We start from the raw sequence: 22,415 nt of genomic DNA, 5'->3' as shown, positions 1-22,415 counted from the left end.
GTGTATGAAAATCTGCATTTCAAAGAAGGTGGTACAGTTTCTTGTTCAACCTTATTTTCCTTTTGTGGCTGGCTGGGTCTCAGAACTGGTGCTTCTCACCCCCTCTAACAAAAAGTTTTCTCTGACATAGCATATCCTGTGAGTTCCACTAATAACAGGATTTGTATTTGAGACTATTTGAGTTGTGTTTTCCTGCCAGTGTTCCTTGTTATCGCTATATGAATAAAATATTCCATAATTGTTTACTTTTTCTCATGATTTTATGGCATCAGTCTTGTGGAAAGTACTATTTGTCACTTTTTTAGTCTAGAGCAGGGTTTAAATCTCGTGCTGAATATCTCTACTAAATACACTCTTTAAAGAGCGTGCCACAAATACAGTTTATTAAGTTGAAAATATTAAAGTTAAATTTAACCATCAGTTACTCAGAAAATCATAAATTGAGAGACTCTGAGGGCCTCTGAACAGCCCAAGCTTAGAAGTTTAGACACAAGAGCTGGGGGAGCAAGAGGGAAAGAAGTTCACTCCTTTTTGCAGTTTAGAGAAACCCCTGCACAGCGCCACTGCAGGAAGCTCCTAACAACAGAACTGGGTGACGTGCTTTCCAATGCCTGATGTTCTGACCCTAGGCCAAGGAACCCGGAACGTATACACTCAGGCAGCTGTGCGCCTCGGTGGGCTCTGTGTGGTTCGTCCTTCCTCACATCTACCCCATTGTGCAGTACGACGTGTACTCACAGGAGCCCCAGCTACACGTGGAGCCGCTGGCTGGTGAGTGGGTCCCCAGCCTTTCGGGAGGCACGCTCTGGGCGGTTCTGAGGGGACCTGCTGAGATGCCAGGCTTCTCATAGTTTTTAGCTGTGTCTGCCTTTAAGAGATGTTTTGGGTAACATAATGGAAATTTTGCCTGGGAACTAGCTGACTGCGTCTTTTGTTTATCTGAATATTTGCTTTCCTATAATTGGTTTTTCATGTTTAATAAACATGGTGCATCTGAAAATAAGAAACACAGAAGAATTAGCTCTGAGAGTGGAAAAAAAGAAACTCAAGTGTTTTTTCTGTTGCTCATTCAGCCTAATAATCATTGCAGAGGACTTCTGGGCCCAAGTGTGCAGGGATTTCCCCCTGCCAGCCAGCAAGCAGTCAGCCCCACAAGCAGTCCTGTAGTTCATTCAGTTCTGGCCCTGTCTTCTGGAGCCGACACCACAGGGTGAGGGCTCAGTCCCCAAGACAGTCCCCGACTTCCCATGTCAGCTGCCAGCCCAGGGTTCTTCTACTTGTGCTCCTGAGCAACTAGCTAGAAACCAGGCTTCCGACAACCCCCTTTCTGGGTTTAATTCGTTAGAACAGCTCACAGAACTCAGGGAAACACGTTTATGGGTTGATTATAAGGTATATAGTTGAAGAAATTCATAGGGTGAGGTATGGGGGAAGAGGTGCAGAGCTTCCGTGCCCTCCCTGGGTGTCACCCTTCAGGAACTTTCATGTGTTCAGCTGCCTGAAAGCTCTCCAAATCCTGTCCTTTGTTTTTTATGGAGGCAACATTACACGGGCGTGATTGATTAAACCACTGCCACGGATAAGCCACTTGATCTTCAGCCCCTCTTTCCTCCCTGGAGGCCGGGTGGCGCTGCTGAAAGGGGCAACCCTCTACTTCTGCTTTGGTCATTCTGGTGACCAGTCCCCACCTTGAAGCTGGCTTGGGGACTGCCAGCCTCCAGTCAACTCATGAGCCTACAAAAACACATCACTTTGGAGATTCTAAGGAATTTGGGAGCCAGTATGCCTGGAAATGGGGTTGAAGACTATGTGTATATCTTACAGTGTCATATTAGCTGAGTAGCAGCTAATGTCTAACCACAGAGTTTAATAAATATGTATATAATTTCCTGCTTAGAAGTACATTTCAAATGCTAAACACTAGATTTACTTATATTCTATCCTCAGATCCCAGCACTTTGGGAGGCTAAGGCTTGAGACCAGCATGGGCAAACCAGTCAGGGCAAGATGATGAAACCCTATCTCTACAAAATAAGAAAGTAAAATAATTAGTCGGGTGTAGTTTGAGCACCCATAGTCCCAGCTACAGGCTGGAGTCCCAGCTCAGGCTCCTGCCTCAGCCTCCTGAGCCTAGGAGTTTGAGGCTGCAGAGAGCTGTGATTGTGCCACTGCTCTCCAGCCTTGGTGACAGAACAAAACTCCATCTCTTAAAAAAAAAAAAAAAAAAAAAAAAATTTTCCTTTGAAAGTGATGATTTTAAAGCTATTGTCCTTTTGATAAGTCCTGAAATTGGAAGGAGTTGATATTAACAAATGATTGAAGAACACGTGGCAGCTGAACAGGAGTGAGTGAGTGTCTCCTTTGTTCAGGCTAGAACAATTTATTTGCCTGTTTCTTCCATTTGGAAAAAACATCACAAGAAGCATTTTTCTGTTTACTCCCCCTTCCCCTGTTTTTCCACATGTATGCCTCTTGTGTGGCCACCAGCAAAGGCTGTCAGGTGTGGAACCCGGTAGTCTGTCTTCTTCTTCCATCAGAGAACATTGTGTGGAGAAGCTGAACTCGATTCCCGTGGGGAGCTGACACACCAGCCAGCATGCCCTGCCCTCCCACCTAGTGTCCCCTGTCTCTGTCCACTCTCCCCCCAGTCCTGCTTCTTGCCTTCCTTCTGCCTTCCCTGCAACAGGATTCCTAGAGGCCTCAGCTCACTTCGCCCCCTGCCCACACCTCTGATTGCTGTCTGGAAGTGAGGGGAGCCACCTGACTGCTGACTGTTCTTACCCCGAGAGCCTGTGGCCCGAAGCTGAAAAAGCCAGAGAACATTCTCAATAGCGCCAGCACAGTCAGGTTTTGTTTAGTCTCTTTTTTTTTTTTTTTTTGGGACGGAGTTTCGCTCTTGTTACCCAGGCTGGAGTGCAATGGCGCGGTCTCGGCTCACCGCAACCTCCGCCTCCTGGGTTCAGGCAATTCTCCTGCCTCAGCCTCCCGAGTAGCTGGGATTACAGGCACCCACCACCACGCCTGGCTAATTTTTTTGTATTTTTAGTAGAGACGGGGTTTCACCGTGTTGACCAGGATGGTCTCGATCTCTTGACCTCGTGATCCACCCGCCTCGGCCTCCCAAAGTGCTGGGATTACAGGCTTGAGCCACTGTGCCCGGCCTCTGTTTAGTCTCTTCTTAAGCCTCATTATCTGATTCTCTCTTGCTGACTTACTGGCAGGTAAATTTTATGACCCTCAGAGACATAGTCATGATCATAATCTCTGACTTGCTAAACCAAGATGGGGATAAGACTCCTGGACTGAGAATTCTTTCTTCCCAGCAAGGTTCCCCCTCAACCCTGTAGTCCACCTCATTGAGATGAAAAGTTAGGGCAGAAGGGAATGGAAATAGAGAGAATTCATGGAGATCCCAAAGGAGTAAATCTTTCAGAGTAAAAGAAACAGAGCCCCTTTACACCCCGTTGCAGGCCCGGAGTTGCTGTCTTCTGGTTGGCAGTGGTGCTGAGCCGTGATCTCTTTTCCTTTAGATAGTCTTCTGGCAGGCATTCCTCAGAAGGTCAAGTTCACCGTCACTACTGGCCATTATACGATAAAGAATGGAGACAGCCTGCAGCTCAGCAATGCAGAAGCCATGCTATTTCTGTGCCCGGTGGAGAGCAGGGCCGTGGTCTACTCTAACACAAGAGGTGAGGCGCTGTCCATCCAGGCCCAAGGAGGACGCCCACCTTGCCCTGCACCTCGTGGGTGTGAGGGTGAGCCTGGCCTTGCTGTTGTCCCGTTGAATGCCCCTCAGCAGTGTCTGAAGTCAGTGTTTCGTAGGAGCACTGCGGCCTGGTGCCTGGGCTGGAATCCGTTTGAGGTTATAGACCGAGAGTGGTTCACACGCTGGGTGGCTGGGCAGTGTTCGCCTGGCTGAGGATTAGGAGATGTGGTGTCACGGCTGGGGTCATGGCCCATGGCAATGCCTGTCAGACCCTGTCCACCCCAGGCTGGCCCTGCTCCCAAGAAGCCGAAGCAGAGCAGCCCTGTGGGAGTCGTTCAGAGCCCTGAGCAATCCTATCCTCCCAGCCCCTAGCCATGGCGAACGGGAAGGAGAGAACCCTGTTCCCCTGGGGGTGGGGGTGGCTCTGTGGATGACGTGGAATGGGAGAATGCCTTGCAGGGACATTCACAGGACTTGGGTGAGCCCGTGGAAATGCCTTTTCCTGTCTTCAGCTTGAGTGCAGTGATGGGTCTGGACTGCTGCCTGTCAGCTTTCACACTGGGCTGCTCTGGCCTAGGGGCTTTGTTCTTGGGTTTGCTTGCCAGGTGCGCAGGAGCGGGAAGAGTTGGGTAGTGGCATCACGGATGGGCCATCAGCTGCTGTAAGGAGAAGGACAAGTGAAACCAAGGGATCAGCTTTGAAGTGACTTTTTCTGTCTTTCATAGAACAGTCTTCTGACGCCGCGCTCCGGATTCAGTCCTCCGACAAGGTCACAAGCATCAGTCTGCCTACCGCGCCTGCGTACCATGTGATTGAATTTGAACTGGAAGTTCTCTCTTTACCTTCAGCCCCAGCACTCGGAGGGGAGAGTGACATGCTGGGGACGCCAGAGCCCCATAGGAAGCATAAGGACAAACAGAAAACTGGCCACTGCATGGTTACCACAGACCACAAAGTGAGGAGGGGCAGTGGAGGAGCTGAGCTCGTGGGGCCTCCCCCGCCTGCCCGCCTGCTGGGAAAGGCGGTGTAGTGAAGCCTGGTGTTAGCCTGGCTCCTTCTGATTCCTGACGCCCTGGGCCTCTGTTCAGCAGTTCTGTCTGTGAATCACCCCCTCTTAGATAAGGGGTGCATTTTGTAAGGACAGAGACAAGCCGGCTCTACCTTTCCCTCTTGGCTCCAGGGCCCAGGGAGTATAGTGTAAGAGGTCCGGCGCGGCCTGGGCATGAGGGGCGTTAGGCGTGGGGCATTGTCCATTTGACCAGTGACGAGGCCATAGGAGGTCTGTGTCGTGTGTGTCAGTGTCTGTCCACTGAGGCATCATGGGCTCAGCCAGGGAGGAGCTGTCTCCTTTTAGGCTTTGGTGCTGGTACTTATTGACAGTTACTTGAGAGGGATGTGATTTCGGTCCCAGATCCACAGGAAATCAGCTCATGGAATGTGTCTACATTGTGTTATTCAGGGTGTACCCAAGTCTTCTAGGCCAGAAGTCAGTCCTGAGGGCTGTGTGGAATAGCCCAAGGGTCACAGTATATGCCCAAGAGCAGTGTGGGGAAAAGGGCAAGGAATGCCATCCTTCCAAAGCATGAAGTTCTCAGACAAGTCCATGCCTGAAGAACAATGTTTTCATGTTCAGTTTTTGAAGAGACCTGAGGAAGTTTCTTTCCCCTAACTCATACAGACATTCACCATTCATGAAGGTGGCGCTTAGCTTAGCAGGAGCACACAGCACTGGTGGCACCTGTGCTGTGTGTTTGAGTATCCGCTCTTCCCTGGTGCTGTCTGTGCTGTGTGCCATGCCATCTTGCTCTTCCCTGGTGCTGGCGGCACCTGTGCTGTGTGTTTGGGTATCTGCTTTTCCCTGGTGCTGTCTGTGCTGTGTGCCATGCCATGTTGCTCTTCCCTGGCGCCGCCCGTGCCATGTGCTCAAGTATCTGCTCTTCCCTGGTGCTGTCTGTGCTGCGTGATGTGCCATCTTGCTGTTCCCTGGCGCTGCCCGTGCTGTGTGCTCGAGTATCTGCTCTTCCCTGACGCTGCCCATGCTGTGTACCATTTTATCCCGCTCTTCCCTGGTGGCACCCGTGCTGTGTGCTCAAGCATCCCGCTCTTCCCTGGCACTGCCTGTGCTGTGTGCTATGTTATCCTGCTCTTCCTGGCGCTGGCAGCGTGCATGCTGATGTATTCACCTCCTCCCTGTGAGAAATAAGGCTTGGGACTTGCTTCCTTCCTGCCTTTAAGGGCTGTTACAGCTTTGTCCTCACTGTGCCCCAAAATTGATTTGGTTTTCAGTTACATATTTAGCCTCACATGGATTAAATACTTAGATAATTCATTAAATTTGAGGTCATTACTGATTGAGTAATGTCATCTGGAAATATATGACTGAAGGTACTTTGTCTAAACCCTGTGCACATGGGAACATGCCTGGCTTCTCAGCCCTGCGTGCATGGGAAAGCAGGTGGGCCTGCTGCGTAGGGGACAGCTGAGCTCTTCCACTGTTGAGATGAATCTGGTGGTGCGGGCACATCTCATCAGTTCTGTGTTCATTTCTCTTGTTGGCGTGCAGCTTCCTGTTTCTTGTTGGTTTGTGCATGTGTTGGGTAAAGTTTTGCTTCCCGGATAATGAGTGGTTAAAGCCATAATTAAATGTCTAGGGCATGGGCAGGCATTGCAGGTGTGTCTGGGCAGCAGCGGTGGTGGCTGTGCTGTCCATCGGGAGAGTGGTCTGAGAGTGTGTCCTTGTGCTTCCTCCTCAGGTGTCGATTGACTGCCCGTGGTCCATCTACTCCACGGTCATCGCACTGACCTTCAGTGTACCCTTCAGGACCACGCACGCCCTGCTGTCCTCAGGAACACGGTAATGGAAGTGTGGTGTGCGGGCCCTAGCTCCTTTCCCGGGACTCTCCTAAGTGAGGGTTCCTCATGTTCAAAGCTGGCCTCCCTGATGAGCAAGGATGTCTTCTTATATGACCACAAGGCCGTTGTTCATCTCTTAAAATTCACAATTCCCTGGTATCCTGTGACTCCCAGTTCATATTCAGATGTTCCCAGCTGTCTGAAAAATGACCCTTGGTTTGTGTGACTTGGGTCCAAAATCTCCGCCTGACCACTAGATCTCTTTTCATCCTTTTCCCCCTATTTTCAAGCCATCGACTTGCTGACACACTCAGGCCAGATGTGCCCTGGAGGCCCGCTTTCCTGGACCTGGCTGGATTTGTTTCACTAGTTCTCCTGTCCCTGTATCTCTTGTCAATTGCCTGCAACTTCTAGGACAGGAGCTTTTAAGCTCAGCACTAGTGACATTTTGGGCCAGATGACTGTTTTAGAGGCTGCCTATGTGCTGTAGGGTGTTGAGCCGCACCCAGGCTCTCCGTGAGATGCCAGTAGCACGCCCCACCCCCAGGGGTGGCAGCAACAGATGTCTGTTGACATTGCCTAGTGTCCTCTGGGTGGGGCTGACTTGCCCCCGTGGAAAGCAGCTGCCCTAGAAGCTTGAGGAGACTCTGATTCTGCTTTGAGCCAGGCGAGGCTGTGGGCTTCCTATTGACTGCACTGGGAGGCCCACGGTGTCCAGGTGTCCCACCTTAGTGAGGGTGCTAGCGTTGACCACTGGGCTCGGGATGCTGGCCAGGCCTCTCACCACAACTTTTATCCATTGATGACGTTTGGATAATTTTTAAACACAAATGTCAGAACCATATTTACAGTGGAATATTACAGTAGCAGCTTTTTCCCCCTTCAAATCACAGCAAAAGGAGCTGTAGATTTAATGCTTAAAAATATCAATAATCTCTAAAAGAACCTTTGTCTCTCAGTGGAGAGTCTTCACCTCTAATGATGAGGGCCCCCCTCTCTCCCCGTTGGCTTCCCACAGGCCAGTGAGGGTGACCAGCCATAATCACTTAATAAGGCTAGTCAGAAACTGTATTCTTCCATTTCCTCACAGAAATCACCTCTTTAAAAAGGTTTTTTATTTTTTATTTATTTTTTTGAGATGGAATCTCACTCTGTCACCAGGTTGGAGTACAATGGTGTGACCTTGGCTCACTGTAACCTCTGCCTCCTGGGTTCAAGCAATTCTTCTGCCTTATCCTCCCCGGTAGCTGGGACTACAGGCACATGCCACCATGTCCAGCTAATTTTTGTATTTTTAGTAGAGACAGCATTTCACCATGTTGTCCAGGATGGTCTTGGTCTCTTGACCTTATGATCTGCCCACCTGAGCCTCCCAAAGTGCTGGGATTACGAGTGTGAGCCGCTGCGCCCGGCCAATAAGGTTTATTTTTTTCTGATACTTTTCCATGTGAAATCTGAAGGAGAAATATATGCAACAACTTAGTGTACTTTGCTAGGTTGCTTTTTTGATTCCCCAGGCAGAGAGGGTCTCCTTAACAAAGCTAAGATATATTTAATAAAGTTCTTACTTATCTAAATAATACTTCTTGTTTTTCTGCTTTAGGAAATATGTTCAAGTTTGTGTCGAGAATTTGTCAGAACTTGACTTCCAGCTGTCAGATAGTTACCTTGTGGATACCCGCAATAGTACCGACCTACAGCTAGTACCCCTGAACACGCAGTCCCAGCAGGTAAACATTGTGGACCTGAGCATAAGCTGCTCAGCAGAGAACCAGAGGGTACGGAAACGATGCGCTGTGTGTTGCGATCCAGCTTTATGATAGGATGGCTGCCCTGCTGACGCGCGGAGGCTTCTGTGCAGCCCCAGCTGTTCTCAGGCGGGATTGGGGCTTGCTGCCACCGGCGGGTCCTTTTTCACGTGCAGAGTGAGTGGGTGGCCGGATGGATGAATTCTCTTTAAAAGAATTCAATCTGAAACTGGTCCCGCTGTATGCGTAGATACGTGTGCAGATCCAAGCTTCTGTTTGAACGCGCTGTTGGTTGCATGGGCACTTCTCCACTCCGCCCATAACCCGACGCCTGCCTGTGCCAGAGCGACGGTGCCTGGCGTTGGGGCCTTTGTGAAAGAGCCATGCTCATGCCCTGCGGCCTGGCTGAATCTTGAGCTTGCTTTTTCTGTTTACTTTTCACGTGTTTTTAGGCAGTAAATGCTGCGTGTTTAGAGATCAAAGACTTTCTTAATGGGTGTCTGAATCTTTATCATTTTCAAAGGATTTTCTACCCGCTCTTTTAGATATTACTGGAGCTTGTCACTGTGCTCGTAGATGTGGACTTTACATGTAATAGTGGTGTTCAGTCCACACATTAGGTTGTGCTGGTTCCTAAATTAACTTAAATATAAAATAATTGGCTGGATGTAAAGACTTACTTTTTATTTTATTTTTAAAATTTTTATTTATCCTTTTTTGAGATGGAGTTTCACTCTTGTTGCCCAGGCTGGAGTGCAATGGTGCAATCTTGCCTCACTGCAACCTCTGCCTCCCGGGTTCAAGCGATTGTCCTGCCACAGCCTCCCGAGTAGCTGGGATTACAGACAAGTGCCACCATGCCCAGTTAATTTTTGTATTTTTAATAGAGACAGGGTTTCACCATGTTGGTCAGGTTGGTCTCAAACTTCTGATTTCAGGTGATCCACCTGCCTCAGCCTCCTAAAGTGTTGGGATTACAGGTGTGAGCCACTGCCTCCAGCCAAGATATACTTTTTAATTGATTGATGATGTATTCCCCTGTTTCGGAGCTGCATGGGATATATTATATACTAATTAACATCCTTTGGCTGGCCATGGTGGCTCACACCTGTGATGCCAACACTTTGGGAGGCCCATGTAGGTGGATCACTTGAGCTCAGGAGTTTGAGACCAGCCTGGGCAACATAGCAAAACTTCATGTCTACAAATACAAAAATTAGCCAGGCATGGTAGTGTGAGCCTGTAGTCCCAGCTACCTGGGAAGCTGAGGTGAGGGAATTTTTTGAACCTGGGAGGTCGGGCTGCAATGAGCTGTGATCGTGCCAGTGCACTCCAGCCTGGGTGACAAAGTGAGACCCTCGCTCTCAAAAAAAGGAAAAAAAAAATTGGCCAGGTGTGGTGCCTCATGCCTGTAATCCTAGCACTTAGGGAGGCTGAGGCAGGTGGATTGCCTGAGGTCAGGAGTTCAAGACCAGCCTGGGCAACACGGTGAAACCCCGTCTCCACTAAAGTAAAAAAAATTAGCTGGGCATGGTGGCGTGTGCTTGTAATCCCAGCTGTTTAGGAGACTGAGACAGAATCGGTTGAACCCAGGAGGCAGAGGTTACAGTGTGCTGAGATCGCACCACTGCACTCTAGCCTGGGACAGAGTGAGACTCCATCTCAAAAAGGAAAAAAAATTAAGCTATCGTTTGATGATCTGATATAAAACTTACGGAATCATAAAAAATTAAACATGTACCAATTTTGTATAATCTTCTGGTGGGACAAGGCCAGGCAGAGGGAGTCAGGGCAGGGGCAGGTGCTGCGGGGCCCAGAGCAGCGTGCAGAGGAGTGCAGCGAGGCAGGGGCCAGCTCATGGTGTCTCTCCTCAGCACCCTTCGCGTGACGTGCGTTTCGCTGCAGTGTCTGTTTCATCTTTGAGGTTTCTGGTACTGCGTGAACAGTGACAGCCGGCTCTCTTTGCAGCACATCCACAGCCAGCAGTCGCTGTTCTTTGTCTGGGAGCTGACGTGGACAGAAGAGCCTCCTCCTCCTCTGCATTGCCGCTTCTCTGTTGGATTCTCCCCAGCTTCTGAGGAACAGCTGTCTGTCTCCTTAAAGCCGTATACTTACGAATTTCAAGTGGAAAATTTTTTCGTACGTGATATATTATTTTGGGAAGGTGGGGCAGGAAAATGAAAGATGGCATTATGTTCTTTATAATCTGAAGCACTGAATAGACAACTTCTTTCAATGTAATGAAGGAGCAGCTTGAGAAAAGCAGTTAATTCTTGGGGTAGTTGAATCATTGACTGTCTTTATTTTAGTTTAGAACCCTGGGCCCTTCTCAAGTGACACAGCTGAGCTGCCCACACTCCTGGAGCATCTCTAAGAGGAGTGTTTGTCATTGGAAAGCCCAAAGACTCCTTTTCTCTTCTATCTTTTTCCCTTATGTTGACTGAATAACTTCCTGGAAATATTTCTGGGAGTCATTTCAACTGCAGGGGCATTGCTTTCTAAGGCATACCTCTAGATTTTAAAAGAAAAACTTAAAACGTATGAAAACCTGCCAGCTGAATATTGTGAAGATTCTCTTAGAACTTGTGCATCATTTGGTAGAAGCCAATCTGAGTGTGGGATGAAGAGTAGCATGGAGCTAGCTGAGTAGATACAGGTGTGCGTTTGTGTTCCGTTAGTGAGATTCTTTCACCTAATGTGCAATATGTGATACTTCCTTTTCTTCTCTTTACTGTTTGAAATTGTCAATGTTTATTTGAAGTGTTTGTCTTTAATCAGCAGTTTTTTCTCTATCTTCTTCCAACCAAGACAAATTGTTTTGACCTTCATGTTTTAGAACTATTTAATAAAAAATTTAAATGAATTAATAAGATTATAAATTTATTAAATAAATGAAATCTAATAATGGTATAATTTATATATAAATAATTTATTTATTTATGAGACAGGGTCTCTCTGACACCCAGGCTAGAGTGCAGTGGCACAATTAGAGCTCACTGCAGCCTCAACCTTCTGGGCTCATGATCTTCCCACCTCAGCCTGCTGAGTAGCTGGGATCACAGGCACACGTACGTCACCATACCTGGCTAATTTTTTTATTTTTTGTAGGGATGGGGTTTTGCCATGTTGCCTAGGCTGGTCTCGAACTAGTGGGCTCAAGTGATCCACCCACCTGGGCCTCCCAAAGTGCTGGGATTACAGGCGTAAGCCACTGCGCCCGGCCAAAGTACTTTTTCTGTGGTCACATCTGTTCAATTCTCCCGGTAAATACCTGATGGAATTCTGAGTCGTGGTAACTCTATGGTTAGTTTTTTGAAGAAACTGCCAAACTTTTTCCAGAGTGCCCTACATTCCCACCAGCAACATAGTGGGTTCTGGCCAGCACTTGTCCCACTGTCTTTTTGCTTGTGGCTGTCCCAGTTGGCGGGCATTTCTCCAGTGCCTGGTAATGTCGTGCTTCTTCCTGTGGGCGTGGGGCCCATTTTTCTGCCTTCTTTGGAAGGATGTCTGTTCAGATCCTTTCCCCAAGTTTAAATAGAGTTATTTATTTTTGAGTTGTAAGTTCTTCATATATCCCAGGTACCAGGCCTTATATATGATTTGCAAATATTTTCTTCCATTTGTTGTCCTTTGAAGCACTAAAGTTTTAAATTTTGATGAAATCCAATTCAGCTCTCTCTTTTATTACTTGAATTTTTTGTTTTGGACTTAGAAAATCATCTCCTTTGGTCAAAAAGATTTTCTTCTGCATTTTCTTCCAAGATGTTGGTAATTTCAGCACTTACATTTAGGTCTATGATCTACTTTGACTTAGTTTTTGTGTATGGTGAGAGGTAGGGTCCAAATTTGTTTGTGACCCATCAGCTCTCCCTATCCCATTTGTCATAAAGACGCTTTCCTCCCTGCGCGGTGGCCCTGGCCCCCTTGTGGGAGACAAGCTATCTGTCAGTGCTCACATTTCTCTCTGAAGAGGCTCCGCAACTCTGGTTATTGTGCCTGAGCCCCAGGGGCTGCCAGGTGAGGCCCTGCTGCTTGCCCTGGGCCGTGCTTGTCCCTCCTCCCCACGATTCTCCTTCCCAGGCGCGGCCAGGAGCAGTGTTCACGCACACCCCTCTCTCTTCCTCCTGCTGCAGCTCTGGGTGTCCTGGCCCTGAGGCAAATCTGCATCCTCTCTGTAGCACAGAAATATTCAGACTGTGCTCCAGCCGGAAGTGTCTCAGGAACGGGAGGTGTTTGAGTGGGCCTCTAGGGCAGCGTTCCACTGCTTCAGTTCCCAGGACCTGCGGGCACCTGGGCACACAACTGGCACTTTTGCATCTGTGTGTTTGGGATCCTTTCTGCCCTGTGGCTTGAGAGCCCCAGGAAGTCCCAGCATGGCCCTTCTAGAAACTGGTGGGAGTTTGTCCCATGCCTGAACAGAGGTAATTGGGGATTTGGTAGATCACTGAGAAAGGCCACTCTTGGAATTGCTGTTTAGGCTGTGAACTCCCAGCAAATGGCCTCAGACTCCAGACGAACACCGAAATCTCTTTGAACATTTTACAATACCAGCAGAACACTTTTAAGTTGCCTGCCCCCCTCTCTGTCTCTCTCTGTCTCTCCCCACCTCTCTCTCTCTCTCTCTCTCCATCCCTTTAGAAGTGGAACTGCCAGTTTGTAGTGGGTGAGCCCTTTCTCATCTTTGCAGTAGCAGATGGGTTTTGATTGTTTGTCATGTGTGGTGGTAGAATGCTAAGCATGTTTGAATAGCCACTGAGCATAGATTGATTATGGAAACTAAATATGGAGAAATTAGATTATGGACTGAATTGAGTGATGCCAAGGACTTCCTGTTGATTTTGCTAGTTGTGATAATAGCATTGTGTTTGGTAAGAAAAAGTCCTTAGTGTTTAGCAATGTATACTGAAGTAGATGGGGCAAAATAACAGGTTGTCTGAAATTTGCTTTATTTTTTATTTTTATTTTTTGAGACAGAGTCTCCAGGGTGGAATGCAGTGGCATGATCTCAGCTCACTGCAACCGTCACCTCCTGGGTTCAAGCGAGTCTCCTGCCTCAGCCTCCCAAGTAGCTGGGATTACAGGCACCCACCACCACGCCTGGCTAATTTTTGTATTTTTAGTAGAGATGGGGTTTCACTGGTCTCAAACTCCTGACCTCACGTGATCTGCCCACCTCAGCCTCCCAAAATGCTGGGATAACAGGCGTGAGCCACCGTGCCTGGCCCGAAATTTGCTTTAAAATACCTCAGGCAATTACAGAAATGTATGTGGATCGATAGATGACGCTGAGGCAGCAAAGTGCTGAGATCTTGGGATCTGGGTGATAGGCGGCTGGAGGGTTGCTGTGCTGTCCTTTTTTCCTGCCTGAAAATGTTTGTAATTTAAAGAAGGATGTTAAGGTTCAGAGTGTAGGACTTGGGAAAACATTGCATCGCTCTCCGGTGGGAATTACTGAGAGGGACTGGCCACAGTTGCTCCAAGGCCAGCCGAGCAGATGTGCGTCTTTCCTTAGCTCTCCAGGGTCTGCAGGCAGCTCCGTCCTTGCCTCTAGTTGCGTTTTTTAAGACCACTTAGGCACATTTCTTTTCTTTTCTCTCCCTTTCCTGCCCAGACATTATACAATGTGAAGGCTGAGATCTCTCCCCCTTCGGGAATGGAGTACTGCAGAACAGGCTCCCTCTGCTCCCTGGAGGTGCTGATCACAAGGCTCTCAGACCTCTTGGAGGTGGATAAGGATGAAGCACTGACCGAATCTGATGAACATTTTTCGACAAAGCTTATGTATGAAGGTAGGTATTCTCGAATTTGTGGGCTCAAGCGACCCTCCTGCCTTGGCCTCCCAGAGTGTTGGGATTACAGGCATGCGCCATTGCACCCAGCCCTATCTTGCATCTTGAGTGGACTTTTTACCCAGGTCTCATAGCGTTACACCATGCCATTAGTCATTTGGGCAACATGGTTTCCCGAATTGTGCAGATCTTCCAAATGTGGGCACATTTTGTGTGACAATAGTTTTTAAAATCTGCATTTGTGATCTCTCAGGGAGGTCTGAGAGCATCAGGACTGTCAGGCTTACCGTGGCAAGTGCAAGTTTTTCAAAATTCTGACTTTTGCTTAAAGTCTCAGATGGCATCATTGGCAGCAAATACTCGTGTTGTTGTCTTTGAAGTTACAAGCTTATTCATTTTGAAGCAAATGTCTACTAAATAGCCAACACTGAATGACTAGCTTCCCCAGCGCCCTTTCAAGTGAAAAAGGCGTTCTGGGAAAACAGCAGCTACTTGAGCTCACAGCATGGAGTACGGCCCATGTGCTTTCCTGAGCCAGCTGTCATTCTGCAGCAGAGACACAGAGGATGTCAAGAACACCAGTACTCTAGCATGGAAATAACTCAAATGTCCTTCAGCTCAAGAGCGGTTAAACAAACTGGCACATCTGATTCCTCCTCAGCAGTGAAACAAGGGACTGTTGACACATGCAGTGCCGTGGTTGGATCTCAAGGGAAAACACCAATCCTATAAAGTGGTGTACTGTGTGATTTCATTTCTAAATGACATCCCCAAAACGCCAGCCTCAGAAGGAGAAGTGGTGCACGGGCCAGCGGGAGGCTGCAGGCGACCATCCTTTGTGGTGATGAGAATTCTGGGCCAGATACACATGACAGATGCCACAGAATTAGACCCAAAGAGTGCCTGTAAAAGCTGCCGAAATCCAGTGAGGTCGGCCGCCTGGTTCACTCTGCGCCGAAATCCAGTGAGGTCGGCCGCCTGGTTCACTCGGCGCCGAAATCCAGTGAGGTCGGCCACCTGGTTCACTCGGCGCCGAAATCCAGTAAGCTTCGCGGCCTGGTTCACTGGGCGCCGAAATCCAGTAAGCTTCGCGGCCTGGTTCACTGGGCGCCGAAATCCAGTGAGCTTCGTGGCCTGGTTCACTCTGCGCTGAAATCCAGTGAGGTCCGTGGCCTGGTTCACTCTGTGCTAAAATCTAGTGAGCTCGGTGGCCTGGTTCACTGTGTGGCACCAGTGTCAGCTTCCTGTGTTATGTGAGATAGCACAGTTGGGTGAAGCTGGTGATGAAGGTGTGTGACCTCTCTACTATTTTTGCGACTTCTTATGAGTCTATAAACATTTGTCAATTGGAAAAAAGTGTGCTCAGGAGCTGAATTGAATAAAATTAGCAATTTTCATTGTGTTATGAAGCATGGCATTTTTGTTGTGTTTTTGCTGTGAGTTCCTGGGAGTGAAGAACGTGAGTGTCATGACTGCACAGTCTGGCTCCTCATTTCGTGCCACTGTGGTTGCCCCAGCAGGGCTGTGCAGCAGTGTGAAAGCTTTGAGCTTGCGGGTGCCCTGAGAGCCACTCTGAGAACCGTCACTCCATTGCCTTCCTCCTGACACTGCTGGGCCTCTGCGTGTCCTGCAGTAGCCCCTGTCCTCAGAGGTCCCCCATCCCCACCCACAGGATGGCTACCTCCCTGAGCCCTTCTCTGCTGCTCCTGGCCTTTTGGTCACTCCCTGGGTCATTGCTCAGTATCCTCATGATGGGAAGCTGTGACCTCTGCCAGGTTGACTACTACTGGACGGTCAGGATCCCCGTCTTGCATATCTCCAGGACTGGTCCCAGTGAATGATCACTTAGGTGTTTGAATTGCATTGAATTAAATGAAGGTTGTGTTTTAATCATTAATGTTACTAATAACACCTGCCATATATTAAGACACTGCCGTGTCCCAGGAATGGTACTAAGTGCTTTACATACAAGGGGTCTTCAAAAAAACCGTGGAAGATACATTATGAAAAAACTGTGCATGGATTTCAACACTTTTTGCACCAAAATAAGCTCTTACTCACTAAGCAGAATCTAGTTCGAGGCACTAAGAAGAAGAAGACATCAGTTTTAAAATTAGCCGGGCATGGTGAACCTTTCCAGTACTATCCTGAAGACAAAGCAGGCTAACTGATAAGATCTCAGTTTTTAAAATAGCCAGGCATGGTGGTGGGCACCTATAGCTACTTGGGAGGCTGAGGCAGGAGAATTACTAGAACCCAGGAGGCGGAGGTTGCAGTGAGCTGAGATCATACCACTGCACTCCAGCCTGGGCAACAGAGTGAGACTCTGCCTCAAAAAAGAAAAAAAAAAGAACCAACATCAAATTTATGGTGAAGCTTGGGTGGAAGAATAGTGAAATCATTGAAGCTTTATGAAAAGTTTATGAATTTCTTTGGACAGAGCCCCAAATAATTAGTAGTTTGCAAATGGATATCTTGTTTTAAGAAGGGTCGAGATGATGCTGAAGATGAAGGCCACAGCCAGTGGACCAACCACATCCATTTTCAAGGAAAACACATTCCCCTTGCTCATGCCCTAATCAGAGAGAACTGATGATGAACAGCAAAAACGACAGCCAACACCACAGACGTCGGCTCAGCTACTCAGTGATGACTGAAAGGTGGGCAAAGGTTCCCCTTGGTGGATGCCAAAACCCTAGCACGCCCGTCTGCTGCAGACCAGCATGGAAACTTCCATGGAAACTTCAAACACATGGGATCAAGATCCTGAAGCATTTACTGAAAGAACTGTAACAGGAGATGCAATGTGGCCTTCCCAGCACCATCCTCAAGACAAAGCAGACACAGGGTGGGCAGCCTCACCAAAGCACAAGCAGACTGGTCAAGAGCAGAGGCCACAGCACGCAGGCATTTGCTTGTTGACTTTCTGGAGGGCCGAAAACAACAGCCTCTGCTTATAATGAGAGTGTTCTGAGGAAGACAGCAAGAGTTTTGGTAGCAAAGCCCCTGGGGAAGCTTCACCAGAGTCGTCCTCCACCACAGCAAAGCTCTGGCCTGCTCCTCTCCCCACACAAGGGCAGCTCTGTGAGGGCCTGATGGAAAATCATGAGGCCTCCACCTGTGGACCTGGTGTGGCTCCTTCTGACTTCTTTTTGTTTCCTGGTCTTAAAAAGTCTTTGAAAGACATCCACTTTTCTTCTGCTAATAACGTAGAGAAAGACCGCATTGACATGGCTAAATTCTCAGAACTCCCAGTTCTTTAAGGATGGACTAAATGCCCGGCATCTTTGCTTACAAACATGTCTTGACCTTAATTGAGCTTACGTTGAGAAATAAAGCTTTTATTTTCGAATTTCATCTCTGAATTCCAGTTTTGTATAAACTTTTCATAGTTCCCTCTTACGTACTCTCTTTCCATCCTATAAAAGCAGCTCTGTGAGGCCGGTGGTGTTCTCACCACTGTACACAGGCCATCAAGCCTAGAGGCCTTGGAGGCTCTTCTGAGTGGCAGAGTTGGCTTCAGACCTAGTAGGCTTGGAGACTGCCACTTACCAGATGGAACTCATTTAACTGCCAAAGGATGAAACATTACAAATGTCAGGGAGATGTCAAATCAAAATTAAATCATTATTTGTTTATTCATTTATTAACCTCACAGGAAAAAGCAGTTTTCTATACACGTCTAGCATCTTTGATTCTAACCTAGAACTAACTGAATGTTGGATTTAATGAAATAGGTGTTGTCGTCCTTAAAGTGCATGGCTTTATCTTCAGGCACAGCTGCAAGGCATGAGCTCGGTGTCCCAGTGTTTTATCGGACAGCGTCAGGTGAGAGGATTGGGTCACCATGGCCATGACTCTCGCCTAAGTACTGAAGGCCTGTCCCAGGTGACACAACGCTTCCTCTCGTTTCAGTTGTTGACAACAGTAGCAACTGGGCAGTGTGTGGGAAAAGCTGCGGTGTCATCTCCATGCCAGTGGCTGCTCAGGCCACTCACAGGGTCCACATGGAAGTGATGCCTCTCTTCGCGGGGTATCTCCCCCTGCCTGACGTCAAGCTGTTCAAGTACCTTCCCCATCATTCTGCGCACTCCTCCCAACTGGACGCTGGTAAGGGCTTTTTAAGAAAAAGTATACATTCAGTGTTTGAGCAGGTGATCACTATGCGAGAGGTGATAAACTTGTGACAAAGCAGGTTTGAGAACTAGTGGCATGTTTTCAGTGCCAGTAGAAACTAGTACCAGAAGCCTCGTTTGCCGTTAGAAGTCTCAGGCACCTGCTCTGAAGGCTGAGCCTCTGTGTGCAGAGTGCTCTGGAAAGGGGCAGCCTCGGGTGGCAGCCTGCACGTTCAGCCTGGCTCCGTGTGGCTTCGCCAGTACCCGGGTGAGTGTCGGCGCGCTTGGGTCTGACTCCCTGTGTGTTTTGCAGACAGCTGGATAGAAAATGACAGCCTGTCAGTAGACAAGCATGGGGACGAGCCGCCGGACAGCAGCAGCCTCAAGAGCAGGGGCAGCATGCAGTCGGTCTGCAGCGGTGAGCACAAAGGCCTGCCCATGCCTCGGCTGCAGGCGCTGCCAGCCGGCCAGGTCTTCAACTCCAGCTCAGGCACACAAGTCCTGGTCATCCCCAGCCAAGACGACCACGTCCTGGAAGTCAGTGTAACATGACAGCGGTAGGGTGAACACACGCCACGGCCCAGCTGGGAGTGCACTTTATGAGACTGTGACTGGACTCTTCTCCATTCTGGCTCCAATAAGACCTTCCGTGGTACTGCCTGGCTGTGGGGATATCAGAGAGCGTCAGCGTGCAGCTGGCCAGCTGAGTTCTGTTGTTGTTTTCATGCTGCCCGTGATCTCAGATTTCCTGCTTTTCTCACCCGGTCCTCTGGCTGGTGTCCCGCGCCGCTAGCTCAGAGTCCCGGCCTCCCTCCCCCTACCTCACACTGCTCGTGAAAGCTTCCACCCACACCGTCTCCACAGAGCAGCCTCTACCTGCTGGCTCTTCAGGGAAGGCCATTTGTCTTTCAGGCAGACACTCAGCAGGCCTCGCAGTCTAGTGACACGTGTGTGCCTTTCTGGTCACACAGCTGCCCAGTTTCCTGAGCGGGGTGGATTTGTGTCTCCTAAGGGGTAAAACAACTGTTTACCACAGATCCTGTCGTGCTTTTCTACAGTAACCCCATTCTAGGGGAGGTGGGCGGGGGGAGGGATGGATCATAACCCCTTCTGTGCCTTGGGGTGCCGGAGCTGGGGGACCGGGAGGCCCAACAGCTGGAGCCACATGAAGGTACTGAGGAGAGCTGAGACCCAGCTGTGAGGAGGGCCTCACTGGTGAGGCTTATTAGGGATAAATGTTTTTGGAACCCTGTGGTCCCCCATGATGTTGATGGAATATCATATGCACTGGGAATTAAATATGTATTTAATTTAATTATCATTATATATGTGGGGGTTAACATATTGTTTTTCTGTCCCCTTTAAAGTCTTTACATGTAATTGTAGCTGTATAATCATTATTTTTCTTCTGCACCTTAAGTCTTAGAAATTAAAATGTTCCATCGTGAGGATGAGAGAGGTCCTCAGTGTATTTTTAGTCCAGTTGTGGGGAAGGACTCAAGTCCTGGAATGTCCTCTGCTGGTCTACTGAGTTGCAGTCACACTGTTCCAATGGATTATTTGTTTTTGGTTGTAAATTTAATTGTACATATGGTTGATTTATTATTTTTAAAAGTACAGACTAACTGATGTAATGTTTATAAGTTGCACCAAAAATCAAGGACAAAAAGAAGTGTGTTTGTTTTTACAGGTGTGAAAGTCACAGCTTGTAAATAAGTATTGTATGTATTAAACCTTTTCCAGCTCTCCAAAGCGATGTATTTTTGTACATATGAAATAGAGTACTCTTAATTTACTGGGCAAATGTGCTTGGAATTGAACTTGACAGGATTAGTGCAAGCAGATGGAGTGGGGTCCAGTAGCAGGTGGCCCTCGTGTGAATCCTCGTGTGAATCCCCGTGGATGTGCGAGTGGTGGAGAGGGGCACCGGGTTCCTGCCCAGCACTGTGCTCGCTCGCGGGAGGGGTGGGGCGTGGGAGGAAGGAGACACAGGCCGGGGAACCGTGACACAGCATCATTTCCAGTATTCTCTGTGTCTTCTTAGCTCGTTCAGTAAATAAATGTGGTATGATTTTTTTTTTCCTTCCACGTCTTTTTCATTTGTAGAAATTGGAGACGTGTAAAGAAGATAAATAATTGTGTATTTAATTAAACTTTCCAGAAATTTATCTTCCTCATGTGCAGTTTAAAACTAACAAACTTGGTCAAACTAGTTAGCAAATTAGAACTTCAGAATCTAACGATAGTTTAGGGTTTCTAAAATAAGGTTTCTTATCATAAAAATTGACAATTGCCCTGCATTTCTACCAAGTCCTGTGAATAAAGAGATCTGAGATTTGATTCTATCCTATCCAGGTAATTCACGTGGTCAGCCTGGGAGCCTTCCCCAGTGTTCAATGTAGCTTTCTCTCTTACTTTCCGGAAGAGGGGGTGTGCTTAAATGTTTCATTTATTACTCTTTGATTTTTTTGTAACTGGTTCTACTCCCAGGTTGAAATTATCCAATTACCTATATATTTAGAAGAAGAAAGTGAAGGGGAAATTCAAAATGTTTATGGCGCTGTCTTCTTGCCTGAAAACAGAATGAAATAAAATATATCACAGTTTTTTCCCCTTAATTACCCAAAAGATCTTTTGCAAACTGTGTTACGAGTGCTCTTGCCTCTTTAAGCCAAAAGAAAAATGTCACCCAAAACTGTCATTTTTTTCTTAATGCTCATCATAAAAGTACTAAAAGAGTAACTGTAACTGGATTTTTATTGTGTTTTATGTAAAGTAAGGTCTGTGTTTGAGACAGGCTGGTTTTGTTGATAAAGGTTTAAGAGATGTTAAATAATTGTGAAGCCAGATATACAATGTGTGTGTTTCAAAAAGCAAAGAATTTGAAGCCGTTTTACAAATACCTGTGGAACATGTAAATACTGTCAAATGGAAAATAAAGTAAGTTATAATTTTTGTGAATTTCATGGGATGTCCTATGACTGGAAAGATTATAACTCTTCTGATTCTAATGTGTAAATTGTATTTAATCTGAAAATGACTTTACCTACAACAGTTCTGCTGTCAGCACAGCATAGGAGGGTCAGATTCGATATTACTTTTAGTGGAGAGGCCAGATATCGCATCTGGAATTAGCAGAGAAAATGCACACAGGCTTCTATTCAGTTTTTCTTTAGTGCTTAAAATAAGATGAAATCGAACACTCCGGGTTTGTATGTAAAAGGAAAAGCTGTACTATTTATAAAAGGGCAGACTGGGCTGATCTAAATATTTCCCTTTCAACTTTGTTCTTTAAAATAAATCCTACCTGGTTTTTAAATTTTATTTTTCATGAAAATGCTCCTTTCTCTACATTTATTCATCCTATACATCAGGCTGTAAGAACCACAGCCATCATTAATCCAATGTGTTGGGATTCTGTGACTGGAAAAGGTGACAAGTTGGTGACTTTGACACTGCAGGTATTAATTACATTTTCATGGTTTACTATGAAAAGTCATTTTTCATATTATGTAATATATTGTTAGATTAAAACCATTGTATTAAGACTGTTTAAAATGTAAGCACTGTAATTCTGAAAATATACATTTTAAGAAGAAACTGTTTTGCCCTGGATCTTTTGCTGCGACATGGTGTGACAACAGTGTGTAATATGAAGATTTTCTTGTTTTCTCTCCCTAGTCCTTGCTTCTGACTCTCGGGCCTAGATTATTTGCCTTTTGGGAAGGAAGCATTCAGGACTTTATTTTTTTGAGACAGAGTCTGGCTCCGTCACCTATGCTGGAGTGCAGTGGTGCGATTTCAGCTCACTGCAGCCTCTGCCTTCCAGGTTCAAGTCATTCTCCTGCCTTAGCCTCCGAGTAGCTGGGACTACAGGCATGCACCTAATTTTGGTATTTTTAGTAGAGATGGGGTTTCACTAGGTTGGCCAGGCAGGTGTGGAACTCCTGACTGCAGGTGATCCACCCGCCTCGGCCTCCCAAAGTGCTGGGATTACTGGCGTAAGCCACCGCGCCGGCCAGCTTTCGGGACTTTATTCATAATTCCTTACCCAATAGCTCACAAGGACAAAGACGTTTACCAGTGCAGGTATCTCGGGGGCTGTGAACGCTGCTTTCCTGGGTGTGCCAAGCTTGCCCTCGGCTCGGAGAGTGCTCTGCGCGGGAGCGCGCGATAGTTGGGGGCACCCTGCCGGGTGGCTCCG

General features: G+C 47.5%; 1 protein-coding gene and 1 long non-coding RNA gene across 2 annotated transcripts in view; both read left to right on the top strand.

Annotated features, from left to right (window-relative positions):
* Window positions 1-21,811, top strand: part of TRAPPC10 (trafficking protein particle complex 10) — a 92,876-nt gene extending 71,065 nt beyond the window's left edge. Inside the window, exons 15-24 of the mRNA XM_037741990.1 lie at window positions 116-138; window positions 630-771; window positions 3,531-3,689; window positions 4,432-4,661; window positions 6,460-6,560; window positions 8,163-8,289; window positions 10,276-10,446; window positions 13,919-14,096; window positions 18,012-18,206; window positions 18,525-21,811. Of these exons, the coding sequence (XP_037597918.1) occupies window positions 116-138; window positions 630-771; window positions 3,531-3,689; window positions 4,432-4,661; window positions 6,460-6,560; window positions 8,163-8,289; window positions 10,276-10,446; window positions 13,919-14,096; window positions 18,012-18,206; window positions 18,525-18,763 (1,565 nt within the window). The 3' untranslated portion in view covers window positions 18,764-21,811. The remainder of the gene's footprint in view (window positions 1-115; window positions 139-629; window positions 772-3,530; window positions 3,690-4,431; window positions 4,662-6,459; window positions 6,561-8,162; window positions 8,290-10,275; window positions 10,447-13,918; window positions 14,097-18,011; window positions 18,207-18,524) is intronic.
* Window positions 14,129-15,499, top strand: LOC108311291. Its single transcript, XR_005201856.1, has 2 exons — window positions 14,129-15,260; window positions 15,300-15,499. It is a non-coding gene; the product is annotated as an uncharacterized LOC108311291 (long non-coding RNA).
* Window positions 21,812-22,415: the final 604 nt, after the last annotated feature.

The sequence above is a fragment of the Cebus imitator genome, unplaced genomic scaffold (assembly GCF_001604975.1).
Source record: "Cebus imitator isolate Cc_AM_T3 unplaced genomic scaffold, Cebus_imitator-1.0 Scaffold112, whole genome shotgun sequence".
In the NCBI taxonomy this organism is placed as follows: Eukaryota; Metazoa; Chordata; class Mammalia; order Primates; family Cebidae; genus Cebus; species Cebus imitator.
This window is presented reverse-complemented; position numbering and strand designations above follow the sequence as displayed.